Source organism: Phycodurus eques, chromosome 1 (genome assembly GCF_024500275.1).
Source record: "Phycodurus eques isolate BA_2022a chromosome 1, UOR_Pequ_1.1, whole genome shotgun sequence".
NCBI lineage: Eukaryota > Metazoa > Chordata > Actinopteri > Syngnathiformes > Syngnathidae > Phycodurus > Phycodurus eques.
This window is the reverse complement of record NC_084525.1, coordinates 6,150,123-6,172,195: the sequence shown is the minus strand read 5'-3', so window position 1 is coordinate 6,172,195 and position 22,073 is coordinate 6,150,123. Positions and strand designations below refer to the sequence as shown.

General features: G+C 39.7%; 3 protein-coding genes across 8 annotated transcripts; 2 read left to right on the top strand and 1 right to left on the bottom strand.

The window, feature by feature from the left end:
- Window positions 1-127: 127 nt before the first annotated feature.
- On the top strand, window positions 128-10,078 carry gpkow (G patch domain and KOW motifs). 3 transcript variants are annotated; one of them, XM_061674397.1, is made up of 11 exons: window positions 128-319; window positions 661-875; window positions 1,658-1,791; window positions 2,825-2,931; window positions 4,480-4,693; window positions 4,765-4,897; window positions 5,903-6,077; window positions 6,167-6,287; window positions 7,465-7,534; window positions 8,044-8,129; window positions 8,223-10,078. In XM_061674397.1, the coding sequence occupies exons 1-11, from the start codon at window positions 132-134 to the stop codon at window positions 8,352-8,354; spliced, it is 1,575 nt and encodes a 524-aa protein (XP_061530381.1). In that variant the 5' UTR covers window positions 128-131; the 3' UTR covers window positions 8,355-10,078. The 3 variants fall into 3 exon arrangements, with proteins under 3 accessions (XP_061530381.1, XP_061530371.1, XP_061530389.1); XM_061674387.1 differs by having other exon boundaries at window positions 8,044-10,078; XM_061674405.1 differs by having other exon boundaries at window positions 149-227; window positions 8,044-10,078.
- Window positions 8,837-14,431, bottom strand: pqbp1 (polyglutamine binding protein 1). The gene is made up of 7 exons (XM_061674417.1): window positions 14,284-14,431; window positions 13,373-13,440; window positions 13,170-13,281; window positions 12,200-12,300; window positions 11,936-12,124; window positions 9,308-9,365; window positions 8,837-9,220 (listed from the first exon to the last, which is right to left on the bottom strand). Exons 2-7 carry the CDS (start codon window positions 13,437-13,439, stop codon window positions 9,070-9,072), a joined length of 678 nt encoding a protein of 225 aa, XP_061530401.1. The 5' UTR covers window position 13,440; window positions 14,284-14,431; the 3' UTR covers window positions 8,837-9,069.
- On the top strand, window positions 9,769-21,931 carry timm17b (translocase of inner mitochondrial membrane 17 homolog B (yeast)). 4 transcript variants are annotated; one of them, XM_061674438.1, is made up of 7 exons: window positions 9,769-9,781; window positions 11,625-11,756; window positions 16,967-17,066; window positions 17,134-17,197; window positions 17,270-17,398; window positions 18,314-18,424; window positions 20,015-21,931. In XM_061674438.1, the coding sequence occupies exons 3-7, from the start codon at window positions 17,007-17,009 to the stop codon at window positions 20,095-20,097; spliced, it is 447 nt and encodes a 148-aa protein (XP_061530422.1). In that variant the 5' UTR covers window positions 9,769-9,781; window positions 11,625-11,756; window positions 16,967-17,006; the 3' UTR covers window positions 20,098-21,931. The 4 variants fall into 4 exon arrangements, with proteins under 4 accessions (XP_061530422.1, XP_061530441.1, XP_061530413.1 ...); XM_061674457.1 differs by lacking the exon at window positions 9,769-9,781 and having other exon boundaries at window positions 10,149-11,756; window positions 16,967-17,025; XM_061674429.1 differs by lacking the exons at window positions 9,769-9,781; window positions 11,625-11,756 and adding an exon at window positions 11,765-14,920.
- Window positions 21,932-22,073: the final 142 nt, after the last annotated feature.

Here is a 22,073-nt window from a genome sequence, read left to right as displayed (position 1 = left end):
CAGGGTTGTAATTGTAACCAAACAAATACATTTCCAAAGTAATCAAGAGTATTCGCGAAGCAAACAGAAGAAAGGGGAAAAAACTACAACTCCCACGATGCTGTTCTGTCTTCTGACGTCACCAGACCACAATGGCGTCGCACGGTGATGTTTCTTGCCCCCCCTCGTCTTCTGAAGACCATGGCGAGAAGAAAAAGACCTCATTGTCGTTCGGTTTCGCTAAAACGGTGAGCAAATTCAAACCTCCCACTGGCGACGCCGTGACAACGAAAAACGACATCGATTATTTGACCGGAATCACCAGGAATGAATTGCAGAGGTAGGTTAATGCTAACCATGTTGTGTTTGAAACGCTAGCCTAAAAAATGACTTCAACTTCATCATTCAGATGTAGGGCGCAGTATTAATATTTTAGAAATCAGCTGAGTGTGAATTTGAATGTGAGCGGTACCATCTATCTATCTATCTATCTATCTATCTATCTATCTATCTATCTATCTATCTATCTATCTATCTATCAGAATACGCTTTATACTTTTGTAAAAAGTATTTACAAGGCATGAAACAAAGTTGTCTCTATTTGTTATCTATCTATCTATCTATCTATCTATCTATCTATCTATCTATCTATCTATCTATCTTCATCCTGTATGTTTGTAGTACGAAGCCATCTGAAGGTCCATCGGAACGTGTCATCCCTCTGATCCTGAAGAACCGCTGGCGTGTCCTCGACCAAGAGGACCAGATTCTTGGAAGTGGAGACAAAACTCATAAATCGGCGCAACGTAACGGCGATGCAAGTGGAGACAAAAGTCCCGAGTCGAGTGACAAGAATGACTCCGTGGAGGCACAGGCTGTCAAAGAGCTTATTGAAGGTGTGTTTACTTGCAGCGCTTCACATGGCACCTTGTGTTCAGACTACCTTGTCCGTTGTCACCGAGTCTTAACAGAGATGGATAGAATAGCCCAAATTTATACTCAATCAAGAGTACTGTTACTTTCAATTAATATGACTTAAAAAGAAGTCCCCCAAATAATTACTTATTTAGTGAAAAAACTACTCACATACTGATTAATTTCTGATATATATATTTGATTCAAGCGTGAATGTCAAATTGATGAAAATGCAAATGAGAAATGTGCAACTTCAGATATGGCACAACAATATCACTTGAACTAAAACAATACTTTAAATCTTTGTACAATAACATAAATGATGGCAAATTCAGCCACAAGAAAAAATAATAATAAATGAAGTCTTAATAAAGTAACAAAATAAGACAAATTCAGCCACAAATGGCCTTAAATGAACTTTCTTTGTAAAACAGCACAATAGGCTCACCAGGGAGCGGTTCCATAGAAAAGTATGTGTTTTCTTAAGTTCGACTTATGTGGCGGTAATGTGGACATTTTTAGCCAGACACAGTGCGTGACATATATTGAATATGAGCTCAGAGGTGGTGTGTCTGTTCTGACTGAGAGTTGCACATCGTCGTTTCGTCTGTCATTTCCACCATGCTTCACATAATTTCGTCACTTTGAAAACGCTGTCTGTGTGGAGCGGTGGAGATTTTGTGCGCGGTCATTTGACTGCCTGGGCTTGTGTTCATATTGCCGGCTGAGCTGTGTCACAACTTTATATGCTTGATTGTGGTAGAATCCAGGAGGAAGATGGAGGAGTTGCAATCGGAGGCTAATCTCAACCTCACCATCCCGTTGTTGGCGCAAAACAAGGTGCCTGATGGCTTTGAGGATGGAGCCCATTTAAATGTGGAGCTGCGGCCTCAACCGGTAAGTAAATGGAGCGAGCAGAGTCAAACTGGTCAGGCAGAAATTTTTAGATTTTTTTATTTTTTTTATTTTTCCAGCTCTTGGATTGTATCATTAGATTTTCCAGATGTACCCAATGTTGTGGCTGGTAAATTTATTAGCTGCTAAATTACATCGTTATAAAGCAATTCTGCACGTAACACTCAAATGCAAGTTATTTCAAAAGAACCTTTTGACCGACCAGTCACATCACTATCTGTTGATATCCAATACAAAAGATAAGGGTTGGCGATTAATCTATTTTATTACGTTTGTGTCTAGGGCTGCATGATGTGGCCCGAGACCAATATCTCAATATTTTTAAGCTATATCGTGATACACGATATATATCTCGAGATTCTGATTTCTTCTGTAAATCAATATATAAATGTTAAAATCAACCCTTTGATTCGTAAAATGACACCAATATAATGAATCAATTAATTTCTTTGTAAAACCTAATAAAATGTTGATAATACTTTGTTTTGAGCATATTGATAGCAGCAAATTGATATTGCGCATTATACATAGGTAGAAGGGTTTTCCTGATTTTTGCGGCCAATTGTGGGGCTGCGCGTTATACTCTACAGCGTATTATACATAGAAATTACAGTAGCTCTTAAAACCCCAATTCCAATGAAGTTGGGATGTTGTGTTAAACAAATAAAAACAGAATACAATGATTTGCAAATCATGTTCAACCTATATTTAATTGAATACACTAAAAATACAAGCTATTTAATGTTCAAACTGAAAATCTTTGTTTTTAGCAAATAATCATTAATTTATAATTTTAATGTTTTTATTTGTTTAACACAAGGTCCCAACTTCATTGGAATTGGGGTTGTAGTATTATGCAGTGCACTTTTACACCACTGCAAACTACAACCTCAATAATACACTTGGTGTTAAATTGTAACCCAGAATGAACATTATCTTTCAGAATATCATTATTGTGCCAAGTGGTCAAAACGTTGTGACTATATATGTACATCTCTGTGTATGTGTGTTACAGTCCACAGAAGATGATTATGAGAAAGTTCCTGTTGAAGGGTATGGACTCGCTATGCTGAAGGGGATGGGCTGGAAGAAAGGGGAAGGCATTGGTCGAACCTTTAAACAGTAAGTCATCACCTGTGTTGTCTTGTCTTGAGACCAAAATAATTTCTTACAAAACTTTTTCCACCATTCAGAAAATTAATGCTTATACAGTAATGCCCACAATTCCTAGGTACTAGGGACCCAGCCCTGCATGGAATAACGGAAAACCGCAATTGAAACTACACTTTTCACCAATCTAATTGGCTGCATATTTTGCATTTTATCCAAATTTTGTGATTGTCTGTAATGTCACAATTCGCCGATCTGATCAATGACATACACCGTTGTGTATGTTTTAGTCCGAAAGTTAGTTTATTTTTAGCCGTGTTGCGTGTGTTGTGAGCGGAAAGCAGTTGTGTATGTAGGTTGAATTTCCGCCCCACGCATCCTCAACCATCCAATCACAAATTGAATAGAGTCCACGTGAGATTTGCGATTGATATGGTAAAAAAAAAATATATATATATATATATATTTTTTTTTCCCCCTTTAATAAAAAAAAATGCTATCTACAGTATGTTATATATTGAATTGTAGCATATTTTTAATTAGGACAATGAACGGTTATGTCGGCGTAATCACATCAAAATAGTTGTCCATGCATGTTGTCCCTTCGCGGAAGTTTCGCCAATGCACATTCACCCAATTCCCTTTGTTATTATGGAAGAAGACTGCTTCAATGAGGACCTGTATAGAGTTCTTTCCCCTCCTTAGATGAAGTTAACCAGCAATAAAGAGTTATGTTCATTTAGTGTGTTATTTCTTCATATGTTTTCACATATTTCTATATTGCACTATATTTAATTTTAACCACACACTAATAAAAAAATGTTTTATGTTTTGGGGCTGGAACAGATTGATAGCGTTTCCATTCATTTCAACAGGAATAATTACCTCAATTTACGAACGTTTCGGGTTATAAACGGAGTCACGGAACGAATCAAGTTCGTAACCCATAGGCTCCGCTGTATGTACAGTAAATAATTTATTTAAATAGATATATTGCTCCATCTTGTGATCGGATCGGTGATAGATTCATTAAACTTGCTAATCGGTGATCGGCCACAAAAATCCTGATTGTGTAAAGCCTAATTGAAACCCCTCCAAAATGTTTGTTTATGTTAATAGTTTAGATGGTAAATATACCACAAACTATGATCCCAAAATATGTTTATATCATTCAACAGCACAAGTTAAACTTAGCCCCTTCCCCGATGTATCACTTGAACAGACTTCCTTGGCACCAATTCCTATTTAGAAAGGGCTAAGAAGGCTTCTTTAAGATATGCTACACTGACTCCCTCTAGTTGTACGTGATAGACTATGTGCAGTTTGAACATTTAAGTTAATGTTACGGTGGCGTAATTAACAAAAAAAAAAAAAAAAGTTTTTCAATCCAGTGCAGTACGTTTTTTTTAAGTACTGTGCAGTTGTTGTTGGTCATTATGGTGCCACATGGAGATCTAATTTTCGGGTGGTAAAAAGTTTGAGAACCCTTTTCAAGTTACAGCAAGTTATATATAACAGTAACGAACGATTTGACGCTGTGTTGCCCTTTTCTTGTTACAGGGATGTGAAGCCTTATGAATACAAGCCCCGTGTAATAGGCTTGGGTCTAGGAGCGGATCGCTCGGCCATAAAGGATCTGGAACCCGGTAAACGTCGGCGCCCGCCCAAGCCCGGTGAGGAGCGGAACAAGGAGGAAGAAGAGGAGCACCTGGTGTTGGGTCGTGGCGGATGTGTGCTGTTAGAGTCGGGGGCACATAAAGAGCGCTATGGAAAGGTCAAATATATTTTAGAATTTCCATGACAAGACGTACAACGAACTATTTTGACCCCTTCTGTCCTGTGCAGATCGAAGCTCTGGACACAGACAACGCTCGTGTTTTGGTGAAATTGGCGATTGGCGGTGATGTGGTGTCAGTTCACCAGTATGCTGTTAAACTGGTCGGGCAGAAGGAATACGACAGATACGGCAAAGACCTTAGTAAGTGGGGGAGCGGGGGAAATAACTCAATAGTTTTTTGGGTCAGGCGTCACACCCACTATGTACATTTTTGCCTTGGATACAAGTATCCTGATTTAAGAGTTTTCCGAGATACAAGCTGTCGTTTGGATTATTTTTTTTTGTTTTGCTTTGACTTGCAAGCGTAAACTTGCTGTAGTGAACATTAAAATAACTTGCGTCGTTCAGCAAAATTTTTGGTATGCCTGTAGTGATGTTGGGAAGAATGCAGTCATTTTTCCTGAAGATAGACGAACTGGAAGAACGTGAGCCGGAATTGGCCTTAACCAGACGTCCATGGGATAATCCCGACTCTATAACCGAATAATCGCAGTCCATAAAGGCATAATTGTCCTGGGCCGAGTGGACCGAACTGAGTACCGTCCCATTGCTTATAGATATTCAACTGTACTTGCGTGAAATCTGGTTGCATTAGTCAGTATTATGCTAAAATAGCTTTTCCTCAACTATATTTAAATTCCATATTAACACATTCACTGTCAGCTAGTTTCGAAGCAGTTACCCATATTTCCAGCTGGCGTAGAGCATTTTGACTTTTTTACAGATATACCACTAAGAAACACGCCGTGAGCGACGCTGACTCACCACATGGCTTGAGTTGAATATCACTGGCCTTTTTACATGTAATAAAATAAAAATAAAAAAAACTGCGTCATCTTTTCTCACAATCGCAACGCACTTTGTACTACCTACCACGACATATACTCTGTTTATACGAAAAAAAAGAAAAAGAATTTGAAGAATATATACATCGGTGGCATTCAACAGTTGGATTCCAGTTGACAAATTAAATCATCCACGGCAATGAATGAGTTAAGAGCCAACCTTCAATTAAGTAAATTCCTAGTTAATTCACGTGAAGTTTCCACCTTTTTGAAAGTTCCCGGAATTTTGCAACCATGCTAGGTCAGGGATCATCAGGGATAGCACCACTGCGTCAACAAACACTGTTTCCCCCCCAAACAGGTCGTCTCAGTAAAGCACATAAAACTAAGGTAAAAGAGGAGAGTGAGCGTGACGAGCGACGCAAACGGGAAGAGAAAGAGAGGCGGCACACAGACGAGGTCAAATGCACGACTTCCGGGAGAGACGGAGGAAAAGATAACAGGAAAAGGAAACACAGAGAATCCAGCCATGACAGGTGCGTCCAGGACGCATAGAAAGCATATACTGTACAATGCAGCATTGTTTGTGGTACCCACCTACAGCAAAGGAAAAATGTTTCTCCAGAGAGAAGCTACTGGAAAAAGAAGCAAGGCAACCTAAGGCGCCGCCCTCCTGGCTCCAGAGAGACTTGAAAGTTCGTTTTGTCGACCAAGCTTTCAAGGGGGGCAAGTACTACAACTCAAAGGTATTACGCCCATCAGCTTGAGGGTCATCTATTTCCCAACCGTTCATTGTGCCAGGGTTACATTTACTAAATTCTCATGGCATGCCACCTGACAAAAATGGCACAAAAAGTATGACTCCATATTTGTTATATGGCATTGTTTGGGTGACTTTGGTGGTCACATTATATGCAGTACTGTTCTTTATCAACAGAAAGGCTTAGGTTTTTGATGGAAAAATAATGTACAGATAATAGCTTTCAGAAATGTATTACTGTCGCCGGTGTTTAAAGTGACATATCTCAAACTACATTACTTATGCTATTTGTTTTTCAACTCTACCGCATGTTTCCTAACATTTTAATCAGTTTTGCATAAGTTCTTTCCATTCACAAAGATTTACGTGACATGACTTGACTTTTCCCTATGTAAGCATAACCATACGTATTTATTGTAATGTTTGTAATACAGTCATGTTTAAATCTAATAATTCAAAGTGTTTTAAATTATTTTCTGTGGGAAGATTCAATCCACGCTTTGAAAGTGATAGTTACATAAATAATAGAACTACTTGTATTACTGTTTTTGTGGTTAACAGAAAGTTCAAAATAACAAAAGAGGCTCGAGTCTGACCCATACAGGATTTTTGGGGCTGATGCCGAAACCAATACTGGGGGTTACAAAAAGATGATGTATTGGCCGATATATGAAATAAGAACCTTGATGTACACAGGATATATACTGTATGTGGACACATTCTTATTATACCCAGAATATGATTCTGACAAAGTAGCAGAACACTACAAAATTAAAATAAGGAAAATTAGTAACTCTGTCAACAGGGACTGTAAGATGCATCTTATATTAGATAATAGTGAAAATGGAAAGGCGGAACAGTGGACGAGTGGTTAGAGTGGAATTTCTTAAATGTTTACATGCTTGTAATGTCACTGTGTGGGGCGGAAAAATAGAACGATTACGCATCCGTGGGGGAAAAATAAATACAGTGGACCCGAACCCACTATTTGCATAGTGATCGGGATGGAGCCTCGCCGTGAAGTGAAAATCCGTGAATAATTGACATGCCCTTAAAAGTGACTTTGTATTTCTCATTTCCTTATACATACTGATCTTAACCATAATTGGTATAAAAAAAAAAAAAATCATCCACCTTGCTAACATCATATCGCGTTCTTCCAGATGCGCGTGGAGGATGTCTTAACTCCGTCTACTTGCATTTGTCGAACTGAAGAGGGAAGACTGATAGATGGTAAGTCCGTAGAACTAGTTTTTATTTTTTTGCTAATTCTTTTATTCGATAGATATGTGATTCTCAAAGAATAGTACATTAAATAACCACTGCTGAAGTACAGCTGTATTGTCCGATTGCTTGAATGAAACTGAAGTCAGTGACAAAATTTTACTCATTTTATCAATGAAGGTTGACATAAACGCCTTCTACCTTGCAAGGCGAAAAATGTCAAAAGTGTGAAGATATTTGTCTAAAAGCTTCATCACTCATGAGGCGGAAAACTCACTGAAAATTATGCGCATAAAGTGAGCTAAAATCTAATATGTTGGTAGTTAAGTATTGTTAGGAAGAAAAAACAGAAAAAGCACACAGAAGATTCAAATTGCATATCGCATCGTAATTACTTATTAATTATTTTTAATTAATGAAAAAAGGTTATTGGCTGTCGTTGATGCCAAACAATAGTAGTCCTGAAAACAAGTTATTCCTTTAATCGTTTAACATGAACAAATTTTGTCCTGTGATAGATGTGAAGCAGGACATGCTGGAAACAATTGTGCCCAAAACTGAATACGATGCCATCATGGTTGTACTTGGTGAGCACCGGGGGCAGGTGAGTCCAAAGTCATCTGGATTTTCTGCAGGATCGTTTCAATGTGTTTTAGGTCATGTGGTTACTGACTCACCTACATATCTAAATGTGCAGGTGGGTCGTATTCTGCAGCGGGACAAAAACAAGTGCAAAGCTATGGTCCAGCTTGACAGATATGAGAAAAAACTCTTCACTTTGGACTATGACTTTATTTGTCACTATTTGGGCGCAACAGACCACTGCTGAACTTCCAACAAAATAACTTTTTGTAATGTTTGTAATAAAATCATGACTTTGCACAAATGATAGTCCGAGAGTGTATGAATTAATAGCTTGATAGAATTATCTTGGTCTGGAATCTCCAAAACACACGGACAATATACAACTGGTGAAACTTAGTGTATTGCTGGTTCCACTAAATGAAGATAACTAGATGATGAAATAAATTGGCCTTTTTCAATTATTTGACCAGCAAATCAGTAGCGGGGGAATATTTGCAGTCTCATTCACATCCTCCAATGGCTCGTGACAAACATCCCCCTTATATTGGGTCATATAACGTATTCACACCTGATCTTGTTTTAAGAACTATAATGAAAATAAATTAAAAAAAAGATGACACCGTGGTAAAAACCTTTTGTAGTGGCGATGTTTGGGGTCACAGTTTAACAAGTGTAAAAATGAGGTCACCACTGTTAATAGGAAGATGTTAAAATAAAATAATGGAAATCTATTTATCATTTATTTGCTTAAGACAGAACATGCTCTTCCTCACTGACTTCAATCATCAGTGAGTCACTGTCACCGCTCTGTTGGAACAATTGCAAGATCAGAACGCCTGGCTTATGCTCATTGCCTACAAAATGACCCAAGATGACTCCTTTTCCAATGTTACGACAAAAATGAAGAACTGTTATGTCAACCAGAATACATACAGCATAGGTACAGCTGGGAGTTGGTGTTACTCCTTGACAAATTGGTTAGCAGCGTTAGCGCGCAGTACAGCTCCTGGACTCGGGTACGGTCGTTGCTGGAACAGAGGCCCAGCAGCTGTTGTATCGGCTCCTGTCTTTGCTTCGTTACGTTTGGGAAGGCCACTTGACCACAAGCCCCTACAAAGATGAGCCCAGTTTTGCTCAACTGTGATTACATCAACATCGGAACATACAACAGGGCCAGGAAATCATGTGATACTGTACCTTGGCGCATCAGAATATGCACTTGGGTCCATGGGGTCCACTTCATCATCTTTTTTACCTGAGGAGAGGAGACAAATTGTTGGGGCACAAAAATAGCTTTCAGATAATTTTGGCAGTGGTGTGCCGTTGAAGGCCTTCAGAGCCTTCTTTGTTGTCCTAAACACTGTCAAAAGCACTGACCTACAATTACAACTTAATTCAATTACTCTATTTATAATATTTATTTCCAACAGTCTTTTGTCTTCATTCATAGCATGTGTGCATGTGCTTTGCTCAACTTCCAGTCGTGTCCAGTCCTGTGTATGTATATTTTTTTTTTGTCCAATCAGATTTCAGCTGCTATGTGTTGCCATGGAAATGTTATCTGCTTTAGGCTTTCAGAATCCCAAGTGCTGGCGTCAACCAAGTCAAACACACACCGGCTGAATCGGATTTTAGATGCACCACTCTGCGCCTTCACGCAGGCTGAGTCACGTTGGTATTTTTCCCGTCCTCTGATTGGTTCAGCTAAATAGTCCTCTGATTGGTTGAGCTGAATATGTGCATGAAAATTGATTTACTGAAGAGGATGATTTTGGATATGATTAAAAACTCATTTTAAAGGCCACTTTAAAAAAAAAAACTGTGAGGGTAGGTCAACCAACATACAGTGGGTACGGAAAGTATTCAGACTTTACAGATACAGATTATATTGCAGCCGTTTGCTAAAATCATTTAAATTCATTTTTTTCCCTCGTTAATGTACACGCAGCACCCCATATTGACAGAAAAAAACGGAATTGTTGAAATTTTTGCAGATTTATTAAAGAAAAACTGCAATATCACACAGCCATAAGTATTCAGACCTTTTGCTGTGACACTTATATATTAACTCGGGTGCTGCCCATTTCTTCTGATCATCCTTGATGGTTCTACACCTTCATTTGAGTCCAGCTGTGTTTGATTATACTGATTGGTCTTGATGAGGAAAGCCAGACACCTGTCTATATAAGAACTTACAACTCACAGTGCATGTCAGAGCAAATGAGAATCATGAGGTCAAAGGAACTGGCAGAAGAGCTCAGAGACAGAATTGTGGGAAGGCACAGATCTGGCCAAGGTTACCAAAAATATTCTGCTGCACTTAACACTGCCATTGATGGCTTAAGAGGTCAAACTGGGAAGGCTGGCAGTGAATGAGTTAAGGTTCCTAAGAGCACAGTGGCCTCCATAATCTTTGAATGGAAGACATTTGGGACGACCAGAACCCTTCCTTGAGCTGGCCGTCCGGCCAAACTGAACAATCGGGGGGGGAGAGCCTTGATGACAGAGGTAAAGAAGAACCCAAAGATCACTGTGGCTGAGCTCCAGAGATCCAGTTGGGAGATGGGGAAAAAGTTCTAGAAAGTCAACCATCACTGCAGCCCTTCATCAGTCGGGGCTTTATGGCAGAGTAGCTCGACGGAAGCCTCACCTCAGTGGAAGACATGAAAGCAAGCATGGAGTTTGCTTAAAAAAAAATTAAAAAAAAATAAAAACACCTGAAGGACTCAAAGATGGTGAGAAATAAGATTCTCTGGTCCGATGAGATCTGATCTAAGCGGTAGGTGTGGAGAAAACCAGACACTGCTCATCACCTGTCCAATACAGTCCCAACAGTGAAGCATGGTGGTGACAGCATCATGCTGTGGGGGGTGTTTTTCAGCTGCAGGGACAGGACGACTGGTTGCAATCAAAGGAAAGATAAATGCGGCCAAGTGCAGGGATATCGTGGACGAAAACATTCTCCAGAGTGCTCAGGACATTCGACTCGGCCGAAGGTTCACCTTCCAACAAGACAATGACCCTAAGCACACAGCTAAAATAACGAAGGAGTGGCTTCTGAACAACCCCTTGACTGTTCTTGAATGGCCCAGCCAGAACCCTGACTTAAACCCAATTGAGCATTTCTGGAGAGACCTGAAAATGGCTGCCCACCAACATTCACTATCCAACCTGACAGAACTGGAGAGGATCTGCAAGGAGGAATGGCAGAGGATCCCCAAATCCTGGTGTGAAAAACTTGCATCATTCCCAAAAAGACTCATGGATGTATTAGCTCAAAAGGGTGCTTCGATTAAATACTGAGCAAAGGGTCTGAATACTTATGGCTGTGTGATATTTCAGTTTTTCTTTTTTAATAAATCTGCAAAAATTTCAACAATTACATGTTTTTCTGTCAATAAGGGGTGCTGTGTGTCAATTAATGAAGAAATTTTTTTGTAAAATGTTTTCAACAAATGGCTGCAATATAACAGTGACAAATCTAAGGGGGTCTGAATACTTTCTGTACCCACAGTATTACTGCATGGCTTGTTTTCAATCTGGGAAAGGATTTTACGGCACTTTCAGAGCAGCGTGTATCATGAGCACAGGACAGACAGGCAGGAGAAAAGAATGGAGGTCTGCTGCGTCTCCATCAGCATCTCTGGTGAGTTCGATGTTTTATTTAAATTTTTGACGTTTTTGTCATGTTATTGGATAAATATTGATTGTAAACTGCTATATTGTTGTATGACATACCTACATGCCCTAAAGAAATATAAAATATTGTCAAGTTTTTTGTATTAGTTGTTAAGTGTTACTGGCTGTAACTAACTGTGAGTTTACCTCTTTTTGCCTTGTTATACGGTGCAGTGTCTTCCCTCCTCTGCTTTCTTCTGTCTCGTTCCCGGCGCTCATCCCTCTCACGGTCGCGCTCTCGTTCCCGATCTCTGTCTCGATAGCGGTCGCGATCTCTGTCCCGCTCTCTGTCTGGCTTCTCAGATTGACGCTCAACTCGATCGTCCCCCACCTCAGCTGAGCAATTCAAGGCAAAGTTAGGTCAAACCACAAAAACATACCAAACAGTGTGATATATATTTTTTTGTCCACCTTTTTGTTTCTTGGCAGCTTTTGTTATCTGAGCAGATGGGTCGTTTGGGGACAGCCAGGCCACCAAGTCTGTCTCAACGTTCCAGTAGTAAGGAAGACCACTAGATTAACAAAAGATTAAATATATATAGATATATATACAGCTCTGGAAAAAATAACAGACACAAAAAAAAACCTGGATCTTTTTTGGTATTTTGACCATTTTTCATTTCCTAAAAATAAATGCTCTCAACAACACTCGAATTGGGAATTTTTTGCCAAGAGTTTATCCATCCATCCATCCATTTTCTTTACCGCTTCTCCTCACTAGGGTCGCTGGCTGCTGGAGCCTATCCCAGCTATCTTCGGGCAGGAGGCGGGGTACACCCTGAACCGGTCGGCAGTCAATCGCAGGCCACATAGAAACAAACAACCATTCGCACTTACATTCACACGTATGGGCAATTTACAGTCTTCAATCAACCTACCACGCATGTTTTTAGGGGTGTGGGAGGAAACCGGAGTGCTCGGAGAAAACCCACCCAGGCACGGGGACAACATGCAAACTCCACACAGGCGGGGCCAAGATTTGAACCCCGGTCCCGCCAGAACTGTGAGGCAGATGTGCTAACCAGTCGTCCAGCTTGCCGGTGTTGTTTATACAATAAAACAAAAATTTTAATTTTACTTAAAAAAATAAATCATGGGAACTGACCATTTTGCAGTAGTCTCTTATTTTTTCCAGAGCAGTATAATCACAAAAGCTGCAATTTATTATTCTTTGCTGTTACAATGACTAAAAATATGACTGCAGGAGCCCAGTGACAGCACATCTTTTTTTATTGTCCATCCAATTATTAATGGTAAATTGCTCCAATTATCAACATTTGCATTTCTTTAGAGGAATTGTTATAGCCAAAAATATTGTTTTATGAAAAGCATGATTAAATGTCAACATTGTAGCCATATTGCAGATATCAACCTTACGTACCAAGCAGGGTCAAAGACTTTATACCAGTTTGGCGGCAGATTTTCAACCCTTGTGGCTTCATAATCAACATTGTTGTCGTCGTAATCTTCAGCTATAATCTCCTCATCTGCCCCTGGAGGAACAAAATGGCATATGGCACAGGAATTAAATACATTGAAATAGGGCTGGGGTATTTTGTCCAATGTGTTTACTATCCCGCCAACCTTGTCCTGTCGGTTTTACAATCCCTCTCTTGGCCAAGCGGGCCAGCAGTGCCGCAGGAAGAGGCATCCTGCAATATGGAGGACAAAGCACTTTAACAAACTAACTTTTAGTTTCAATTATTTGATTGTGTTAAAACTATTACAATGAAATGGTATCATGATCTAAAAACCCTCAATGGTGCAATTAATTTGCATGTGTCTGGCAAAATGGAAAATTTTTATTCTGCATCTGGTATTTAGATATTTGCATAGAGTACACTTAAATAACTCAAACAACTATCAAATATGTACACTAGTAAAGACTCTAAAGGGCTAGCAACACACCACAAACATTTTATCACCTATTTATTGAAGGCTAAATCAAATTGATCATATAGTTAGAGGAACATTATTGCACTTGGCTCGCTTATATAAGGGACTGTGAGAATTCCATCTATATTGGGGAAGAATGTGTGTGTGCCGGGGTTATGTATGTTTAAGTGTTTTCTGTTGTAGATGTATTTTTTAGGTATGTGGACATTATGCATATTATGTATTTCGGACTGCACTTGATAATTCATCTTGGGGAAAAATGAAGGGGTAGAATTTTCACTTTTTCCTATAACACCAGCAGTACACGGTCTTCCAGTATGACGTTGTTGTTTTTTTTGTACCGCATGTTCGACATAAAAAGTTCAGTCAATACTGATGTGAAAAATGAAGGTAACAGTCGCTCCACATTCGAATGCAAGTGACGAGTTTAGCAGTGTAGCAGTGCAACAACATGGTGGTAAAACTCAACAAAGGCGCCGAACTGATCAAGAAGGAAAATAAAAAAAGCTCTGCTGAAACTCGAAAGACACAATAAACAATCGTTAAAGCATAAACTGAAGTAGAAAATTAAAGGCAGACTTAAACTAAGCATTATTTACCTGCTTTGAGACAATCGCCAGCAGAATTGACGAAACCACTTCCACTGGCGCACGTTGATGACGCGTGGTATTACCTACAACCTTGTACTAATTGTTTATCAAGGAACAATTTACACGATATTGTTATTAAACAGTTATTGACAATGCAACAGAACTGATCATATTAAGAAACGTCAGAGTAATTTTACAATGTTGTTCAAACCCTTACATACTGTTCGGATCAAATTTGACCAGATTTGAAATTTTACAGCTATAAAAATACCATAAGTGTCGTGAAATTTGTTGATTCCCCCCCCTAAGGTGACGCAAATTACACGAAAATGAAAATTAAATAAAAAAATTCGCTGGCAGTCATTTTGGGAATGGAGTTCTTTGTCGCCTGAAAATTACGTCATTACGACCAGCGTTTTTGTCGTCGACCCCCTGTAGTTCTGCAGAGACAATGGTTCTATATGGAATATACATCTCTATGGAAAATGGACAGTATGTAAGGGTTGCACTCCAAACCACTAGATGGTACATCGTCTTAAAATAAAAATAGGAAGCAGAGGAAGACATTTCAACGACGACCATAAGGACATGACGTCACACAGTTATCCACCACAACAAACATGGAGGAGTATGCTCGTGAACCTTGGTAAACATTACCTTCAATTAAATTTTTAATGTTTTTTTGTGTGTGTTAAACTATTCGACCCACGCTTTGTTTTGTGTGTGTATTGTGTCGAAGTATTTTACAGAATTATCAACTGTGAGGACGGCCAGTCGGCTGGTTAGTAAAGAGATTAGGATAGCCAAAGATCTAATTGTGGTCAGTGAGCGCTGACAGAAATTAACTATTGACATCTTAATTTTTCAGTGTAATTTAATATTAATAGCGAATTAAGAACGAATAGCAGTAGTGCGACGCAACGATGTACAAATATTTACTGCTAGATTTTTTTAAAAATTAATTAATTATTATTTATATATTTTTTTTAAATATTTATTTTCGGACAGCTTTTGACTTTTACTGACTCCCTATCCTTGAAAACATTTGTACTTTCTACATCTACTACTCAGTCGAAATTAGGCTTTACACGATCAGGATTTTTGGGACCGATCAGCGAGTTGAACAAAAACGATAACCGATCACCGATGGGATCACTAGATGGAAGAATGTGTCTATTTAAATAACATGTTCATTTACTCTATATACTTGTGTATTTAATTGCTCCAAAAATTACATTTACAATAAATAATGTATCTTTGTTCATCTATTTATGCTAGTGAGGCATAGTGACAGACAGAAAAAATGATAGATGGTCTTCTATTAGATGGCAGGAAGTGCATACAGTAATTAATGTATCCACGTTTTGTGACATTTTTGTTTGTTGGTGTTCCGTGAGCTTCTTCAATTGTAAAATATATTTCTTGGCTCCACAAAGGTTGAAAATCACTGCTCTAGTCAGATCGTGTATTCTAATCAGTCAGGTCAAACCAACATTCCATGACAGAAATAATGGTTGCTAAAGTATTGTAATTAAATTACTTTTTTTAAAATTAAATGACTTCACCCACACCGGAACTTTAGAACATGTTTCGACAGAACGGCGGCATGTTTACGTCCAACCGTTCGTGGTACCACTAGCTTGCTAGGCTACATAACGTTTTGTTGCCTGCTTGCAAGCCGTATCGTATTCAAAGTAGTTGAACATACATCAAGCAAGTCTTAAACGAACGTCCTCTCCTGTCCTGAGCACCGGTGACCACCAACACATGTTCTTCCCCATTTTGTCCTTATAATACAAAGTCGGCGCGCGCCACTCTTGTTGTCGTCGCCACGGTAACGAGTGTATCCGGTCGCATTTGAGTTGACAAGATAAAGCCCAATGATTGTAAAAAAAACGGGATGCGGTGGTATCGGAATACAAGATTTTATTCCAATACTCTGACATAGTGCAATTGTGAAAGAGAAAATTTGTCTCGTAGTCTGATCCGCCGGGCATTACGGGTTGTCTGTCTGTCTCAGACGTGTTGTCTGTTCCACACCGCCGACATTTTTGTTGTTGTTGTTTTTTTGTTTAACTTTATTGTCCGGAAGATGTTTCCAATACTACGTCAAAAGACGGGCGACAAGGCTGAAAATAAACTAGCTTTTGGATTAAAATATACTGTGCACGATGGCGACGCGGAGTAAATGTATTTTGCGAAGCCGATCAATGACGTGATTGATCGGATCGGCGAATTATGACATTAAAGCCGATCAGCCAATAAGCATCATATGCGAAATATCGGATGATACCGATCGGCCAGATAAAATCGGCGTAAAGTCGAGTCAAAATAGGCTCATTACTTTTTTCAACCACTGTGGATAACGACACGATGTAAAAAAAGAGATTTTACTTTGTTAAACACAAGTACAAGTACCTGTACTTGTAGAGTATAAGTACTTTTACCACTTCTGACCAATACACATAACCTTTACACTACCAAGATGTTGCCCAAGTATTGGATGCCTGCTAATTATACCAAAAAAAAAAGTCATTTTGCCCATTTCCCCGAAGCTCCTCTTTTAGTCTCACAGTGAAAGAATTCAAGTCAGACCATGAAAGAGCAAATTACTGTATTTGCATGTGTTTGTCATCGATCTATACTAAAACTTAAATTGTCCTGTGGTGTAATGTTGCTCATGTTTTTTCAGCCCTTGGAGGATAGTGGATGACTGCGGAGGTGCTTTCACCATGGGTGCCATTGGCGGAGGTGTGTTTCAGGCCATCAAGGGCTTTCGAAATGCCCCGGCGGTGAGTGCGCCGATTCATTCTTTTCCTCTCTTTTACATTTTCATGTGGCAATACTGTAATGTCACAGGGAGCTGCGCACCGACTGAAAGGGAGTGGAAACGCAGTGAAGTTAAGAGCGCCACAGATTGGAGGTAGCAAAGCCATTGAATCCAGAAGGTGTTTGAACTGATAGGTTAATGTCACTATCTTGATTTGTTTTGCAGGTAGCTTTGCGGTATGGGGAGGCCTCTTCTCCACCATCGACTGCGGTTTAGTTCGCCTGAGAGGAAAAGAGGATCCTTGGAACTCTATAACAAGCGGTGCTCTGACAGGGGCCATACTGGCTGCACGCAGTAAGAGAAAACTCAAGTAGACTCTACAGGGGTACATTGTTGTTGGACCACAATCCATTCCTTTTCATTGATGCAAACTTGGATTTGGTCGACTTTCAAAGCAAAAGTTGTCATTGAGGTCAGTTATCTTTGAAAGAATTTGTTCCAGAGTCCAAGCTGTCAGCATAAAAAGCTTTATGAACTGTGCATAATAATAATTCAGGTAATGTGACATTGTTAACTATCATGCACTTATACACAGAAGTTACCCAATTGAATGGTAATTAGTTTAAACAATAAAACATCGCCCTAACTACTGGGTGTCTCAAAAGTCCAAGCAGCCCTCCGGATAGACTTTCCCTGGCTTTATGCGAACGCCGGCTGTAGGAGTTCAATGTTTTCATCAGTGGTGGTCGTAGCAGCCCTTCCAATGTGTAGTTCGTCAAGAAGAGACCCTGTTTCGAGAATACTCCATGTTGGAGCAGTGTGCCGGCCATCAAGTCCTTCAAACTCGCACTGAACTGCAGTCGGGAACTGAAAAACCTCTGGCCAGGCGGTGATTTCGCAACTCTGCTCCAATGTCAATAGAGCCATAGGCAATGAATGATATACTTACAAAAAAATGCCACGCTTAAGCTGTCAAAGGCTGATGATTGCACGTCTGATATAATAAAATACAAAACAGAAAAAAGAAACATCACAAACAAACATTTGGCCTGATGATTGCTCGTCTGATATAATAAAATAAAAAACCCAAAAAAGAAACATCACAAACAAACATTTGGTTAAAGTTGCTTATGCTGGCTGAGAGTCGTATCAGGCTCAGGACAAGCTGAGAACAAAAAAACAGGAAGTAGAAACCTGCCAAGAACACCAAACCTTTTACACAGCATTTTGAATGGCCCCATCAGATTAAATGCATTTTTGTTTCTCCAGGTGGGCCATTAACCATGATGGGCTCCGCCATGATGGGGGGAGTTCTGCTCGCTCTAATTGAAGGTTTCGGAATCCTCCTAACAAGATACACAGCGCAGCAGTTTCAGAACCGTGAGTACAATTTATGTTCTCGTTGGTGCTTCTACCACTCGGGTACAAGGCCCAAGCAAAGAGGCATACTGGAGTGAATTATAATAGTAATGGCAGTTTGACACTGAAGCTTCAAAACCTGCGTCACTCTGTTATATTGCAGCCATTTGCTAAAATCATTCATGTACATTTGTTTTACTCAATAATGTACACACAGCACCCCCATATTGACAGGGAAAAAAAACAGAATTGTTGACATTGTTGCATATTTATTAAAAAAGAAACATTGAAATATCACACAGCCGTAAGTATTTAAACCCTTTGCTCAATATTTAGTAGAAGCACCCTTTTGAGCTCATACAGCTGTGAGTTTTTGGAAATGATGCAACAAGTTTTTCACATCTGGATTTGGGGATCCTCTGCCATTCCTCGTTGCAGATCCTCTCCAGTTCTGTCAGGTTGGACGTTGGTGGACAGCCATTTTCAGCTCTCTCCAGAGATGCTCAATTGGGTTTAAGTCAGAGCTCTGTCTGGGCCATTCAAAAACAGTCACAGAGTTGTTCTGAAGCCACTCCTTTGTTATTTTAGCTGTGTGCTTAGGGTCATTGTCTTGTTGGAAGGTGAACCTTCGGCCCAGTCTTAGGTCCTGAGCACTCTGGAGAAGGTTTTCCTCCAGGATATCCCTGTACTTGGCCGCATTCATCTTTCCTTCGATTGCAACCAGTCGTCCGGTCCCTGCAGCTGAAAAACACCCCGCACAGCATGATGCTGCCACCACCGTGCTTCACTGTTGGGACTGTATTGGACAGGTGATGAGCAGTGCCTGGTTTTCTCCACACCTACCGCTTAGAATTAAGGCCGAAAAGTTCTATCTTGGTCTCATCAGACCAGAGAATCGTATTTCTCACCATCTTTTTTTTTTTTTTTTTTTTTTTAGTAAACTCCATGCAGGCTTTCATTTGTCTTCCACTGAGGTTAGGCTTTCGCCGAGCTACTCTGCCATAAAGCCCCGACTGGTGGAGAGCTGGCGTGACGGTTGACTTTCTCGAACTTTCTCCATCTCCCGACTGCATCTCTGGAGCTCAGCCACAATCATCTTTGGGTTCTTCTTTTCCTCTCTCACCGAGGCTCTTCTCCTCCAATTGCTCAGTTTGGCCGGACGGTCAGCTCTACGAAGGGTTCTGGTCGTCCCAAATGTCTTCCATTTAAGGATTATGGAGGCCACTGTGCTCTTAGGAGCCTTAACTCATTCACTGCCAGCCTTCCCAGTTAACTTGGTGAATATTTTAAAGTTGGAAAGATTTGAATCGGTTGTAAAATGTGGACGGATGAGTTAAATTTGTAAAATGTCTCATTCCTTCAAATAGGGTTTAGTTTAATGGAAATTGTAGTTGTGAAAAAAGTAGTCATTTGAAAATGTTGGTGCATATTAACGCATTTCACACAATTTCATTATTTATTTATTTTCATTTCAATTTCAAGTGTAATTATGAGTCTTATTATAATGAATCAGTACATCACTAATATGGTGGCATGAAATCAAGTTGCAATACGATGACTGCTTACATCCCACCAAATCTCTCATACATGCTTGTTGTTGTCCCCCTTCAGAAATTCCCTTCACAGAGGATCCCAGTCAGTTGCCTCCAAAGCCTGAAAACCATGAGACGGCACCACAGAGTCACTTTCAGTAGAGCCGCAGAGGACGGCTGTCGGCACACTTGTCACTCTGTTCATTCAGCCTGGCGCCACATGAACTTTGCAGCAGGTACCACGATGATGAAGAGATCGAGAGAGTGGCTCCTGCTGGCGTGAAAATCGATTGACCTCCCGATGAAAATGACCGTGAATTGTCATTAGGCAAGATGGAAATATTTTGGGGTGAATAGAGATGGTAGATATTTACGCAAATACTGTACGTAGTGTTAACTTTTCTCCCTCAGGTAGAAATAATTGTGAATTGTAGTTCGAGAAGGATGCAAATATTTTTGGGTGAATACAGATGATATATATTTACACAAATATGCACTTTTGACATTTAATAAATACAATGTATCAGGTCATTCAACGATATCGGTGCATCCGCTGAAAGCCTTCTCGACATGGTGGAAAATATTCCTGTCAAAGGAAGTCAGTGTCACATTAAGAAACTTGACAAAAAGGTCTTTTTGTAAAGTTTGACTTATTTCTAAAGGTTTGTAAGTATTATTGATAGCATTGAACTTGTTAACAATAGATAAGAAATCTAGTGAGCTTGTGTACTGGACGTCTTGTCATTGTACTTACATCAGTTTTGTCCATCTGTATACAATACGCAGTGTTTCCCAACCTTAATTTAGTGACAAGTAAAATCCTTGAAGACCCCTGAAAATGTATCCACAAAGGGATGCCATTCCTATGAGCACCAATGATTGACATGAACTTAAAATGCTGTTTTTAAATTATTTCATTTGTTAAGGGGAAAAAAAAACTATCCAAGCCCTGTGTGGAAAAGTAATTAGTCCCCTGGTTAAAACGTGAATTCACTGTGGCTAATCACAACTTTTTGCCTGGTTACCTCCAGACCTGTTCAATCAAGAAGTTACTTCAACAGAACCTGTCTGACAAAATCAAATCAGACAAAAGATGTAAAAAAGCTGCCACAAATGACACGGTCCAAACAAATTCAAGAACATTCAAGAAATAAAGTAATTGGCATCTATCAGTCTGGAAAAGGTTACAAAAGCCATTTCTAAAGCTTTAGGATTCCAGCGAAGCATAGGGAGAAAGCCGTTAACCTCAAATGGAGAAATTATGGAACAGTGGTGAACCTTCCCAGAAGTGGCCGGCCTCCAAAGATTACCCCCAAGAGAAAAGCAATGACTTATCCAGGAGGCCACAAAGGAACTCAGGACAACTTCTGAAGAGCTGCAGGCCTCCCTTACCTCAGTTAAGCTCAGTGTTCATGACACCACAGTAAGGAAGAGACTGGGCAAAAATGGCATCCATGGCAGAGTTCCAAGGAGAAAACCACTGCTGACCAAAAAAAGAACATTAAGGTTTGTCTTCCTTTTGCAAAAAATCAACATCTGAATGATTCCCAACCAGTTATTACTTTTAGGGGGCCATTACTTTTTCCACATGGGGCCAGGTAACTTTGAGTAGGCTTTTTTTCCCCCTTGATAAATGAAATCATTTAAAAACAACCTTTAAGTTTACCTGGGTTATATTTGTCTGATATTTACATTTGTTTGATTATCTTCAACATTAACATGGGGAAACTATGCAAAATGTAGGAATTTTAGAATAGGGCCAATACTTTTTCACAGCGCTGTACATGTAACGATGCCAATAGAAAACACACTGGGAATCACTGCACTACACTGTCCATTGTGCTGCTGAATACGATTGTGTTCTCCGAACATCCAATCTCAATTTATAGCAATGTGATATTGTTTTCCTGTATTGAATGTCTATTTTCTTAAGCTATTTATTCAAGTCGCTAAAATTAATAAATACATTAAATGTTGTTTAATCAGAAGATTGTGCACCGCTTGTGTTCAAATAGCCGTGGCTTATAACACCGCCGCATATATGCCAATTTGTTAGTCCGTCTATGGCGTTTCACACTGTGCGTCGGCATGAAGCAAGCGTACTTATGTAAGTAGTGGCTCGTCTACACATTGTCTTT

What these genes read in the sequence shown, in the direction of transcription:
- timm17b (XM_061674429.1), top strand. Translation starts at nt 14,895, where the DNA reads ATGGAGGAGTATGCTCGTGAACCTTG. An exon ending in AAGAGCGCCACAGATTGGAG is followed by an intron (nt 17,198 to 17,269) that starts GTAGCAAAGCCA and finishes TTTGTTTTGCAG; the next exon opens with GTAGCTTTGCGGTATGGGGA. An exon ending in GGCCATACTGGCTGCACGCA is followed by an intron (nt 17,399 to 18,313) that starts GTAAGAGAAAAC and finishes TTGTTTCTCCAG; the next exon opens with GTGGGCCATTAACCATGATG.
- pqbp1 (XM_061674417.1), bottom strand. Translation starts at nt 13,439, where the DNA reads ATGCCTCTTCCTGCGGCACTGCTGGCCCGCTTGGCCAAGAGAGGGATT. An exon ending in AAAGTCTTTGACCCTGCTTG is followed by an intron (nt 12,301 to 13,169) that starts GTACGTAAGGTT and finishes TTGTTAATCTAG; the next exon opens with TGGTCTTCCTTACTACTGGA. An exon ending in GTATAACAAGGCAAAAAGAG is followed by an intron (nt 9,366 to 11,935) that starts GTAAACTCACAG and finishes TCCTCTCCTCAG; the next exon opens with GTAAAAAAGATGATGAAGTG.
- gpkow (XM_061674387.1), top strand. Translation starts at nt 132, where the DNA reads ATGGCGTCGCACGGTGATGTTTCTTGCCCCCCCTCGTCTTCTGAAGAC. An exon ending in ATTGGTCGAACCTTTAAACA is followed by an intron (nt 2,932 to 4,479) that starts GTAAGTCATCAC and finishes TTCTTGTTACAG; the next exon opens with GGATGTGAAGCCTTATGAAT. An exon ending in AGAGAATCCAGCCATGACAG is followed by an intron (nt 6,078 to 6,166) that starts GTGCGTCCAGGA and finishes ATGTTTCTCCAG; the next exon opens with AGAGAAGCTACTGGAAAAAG.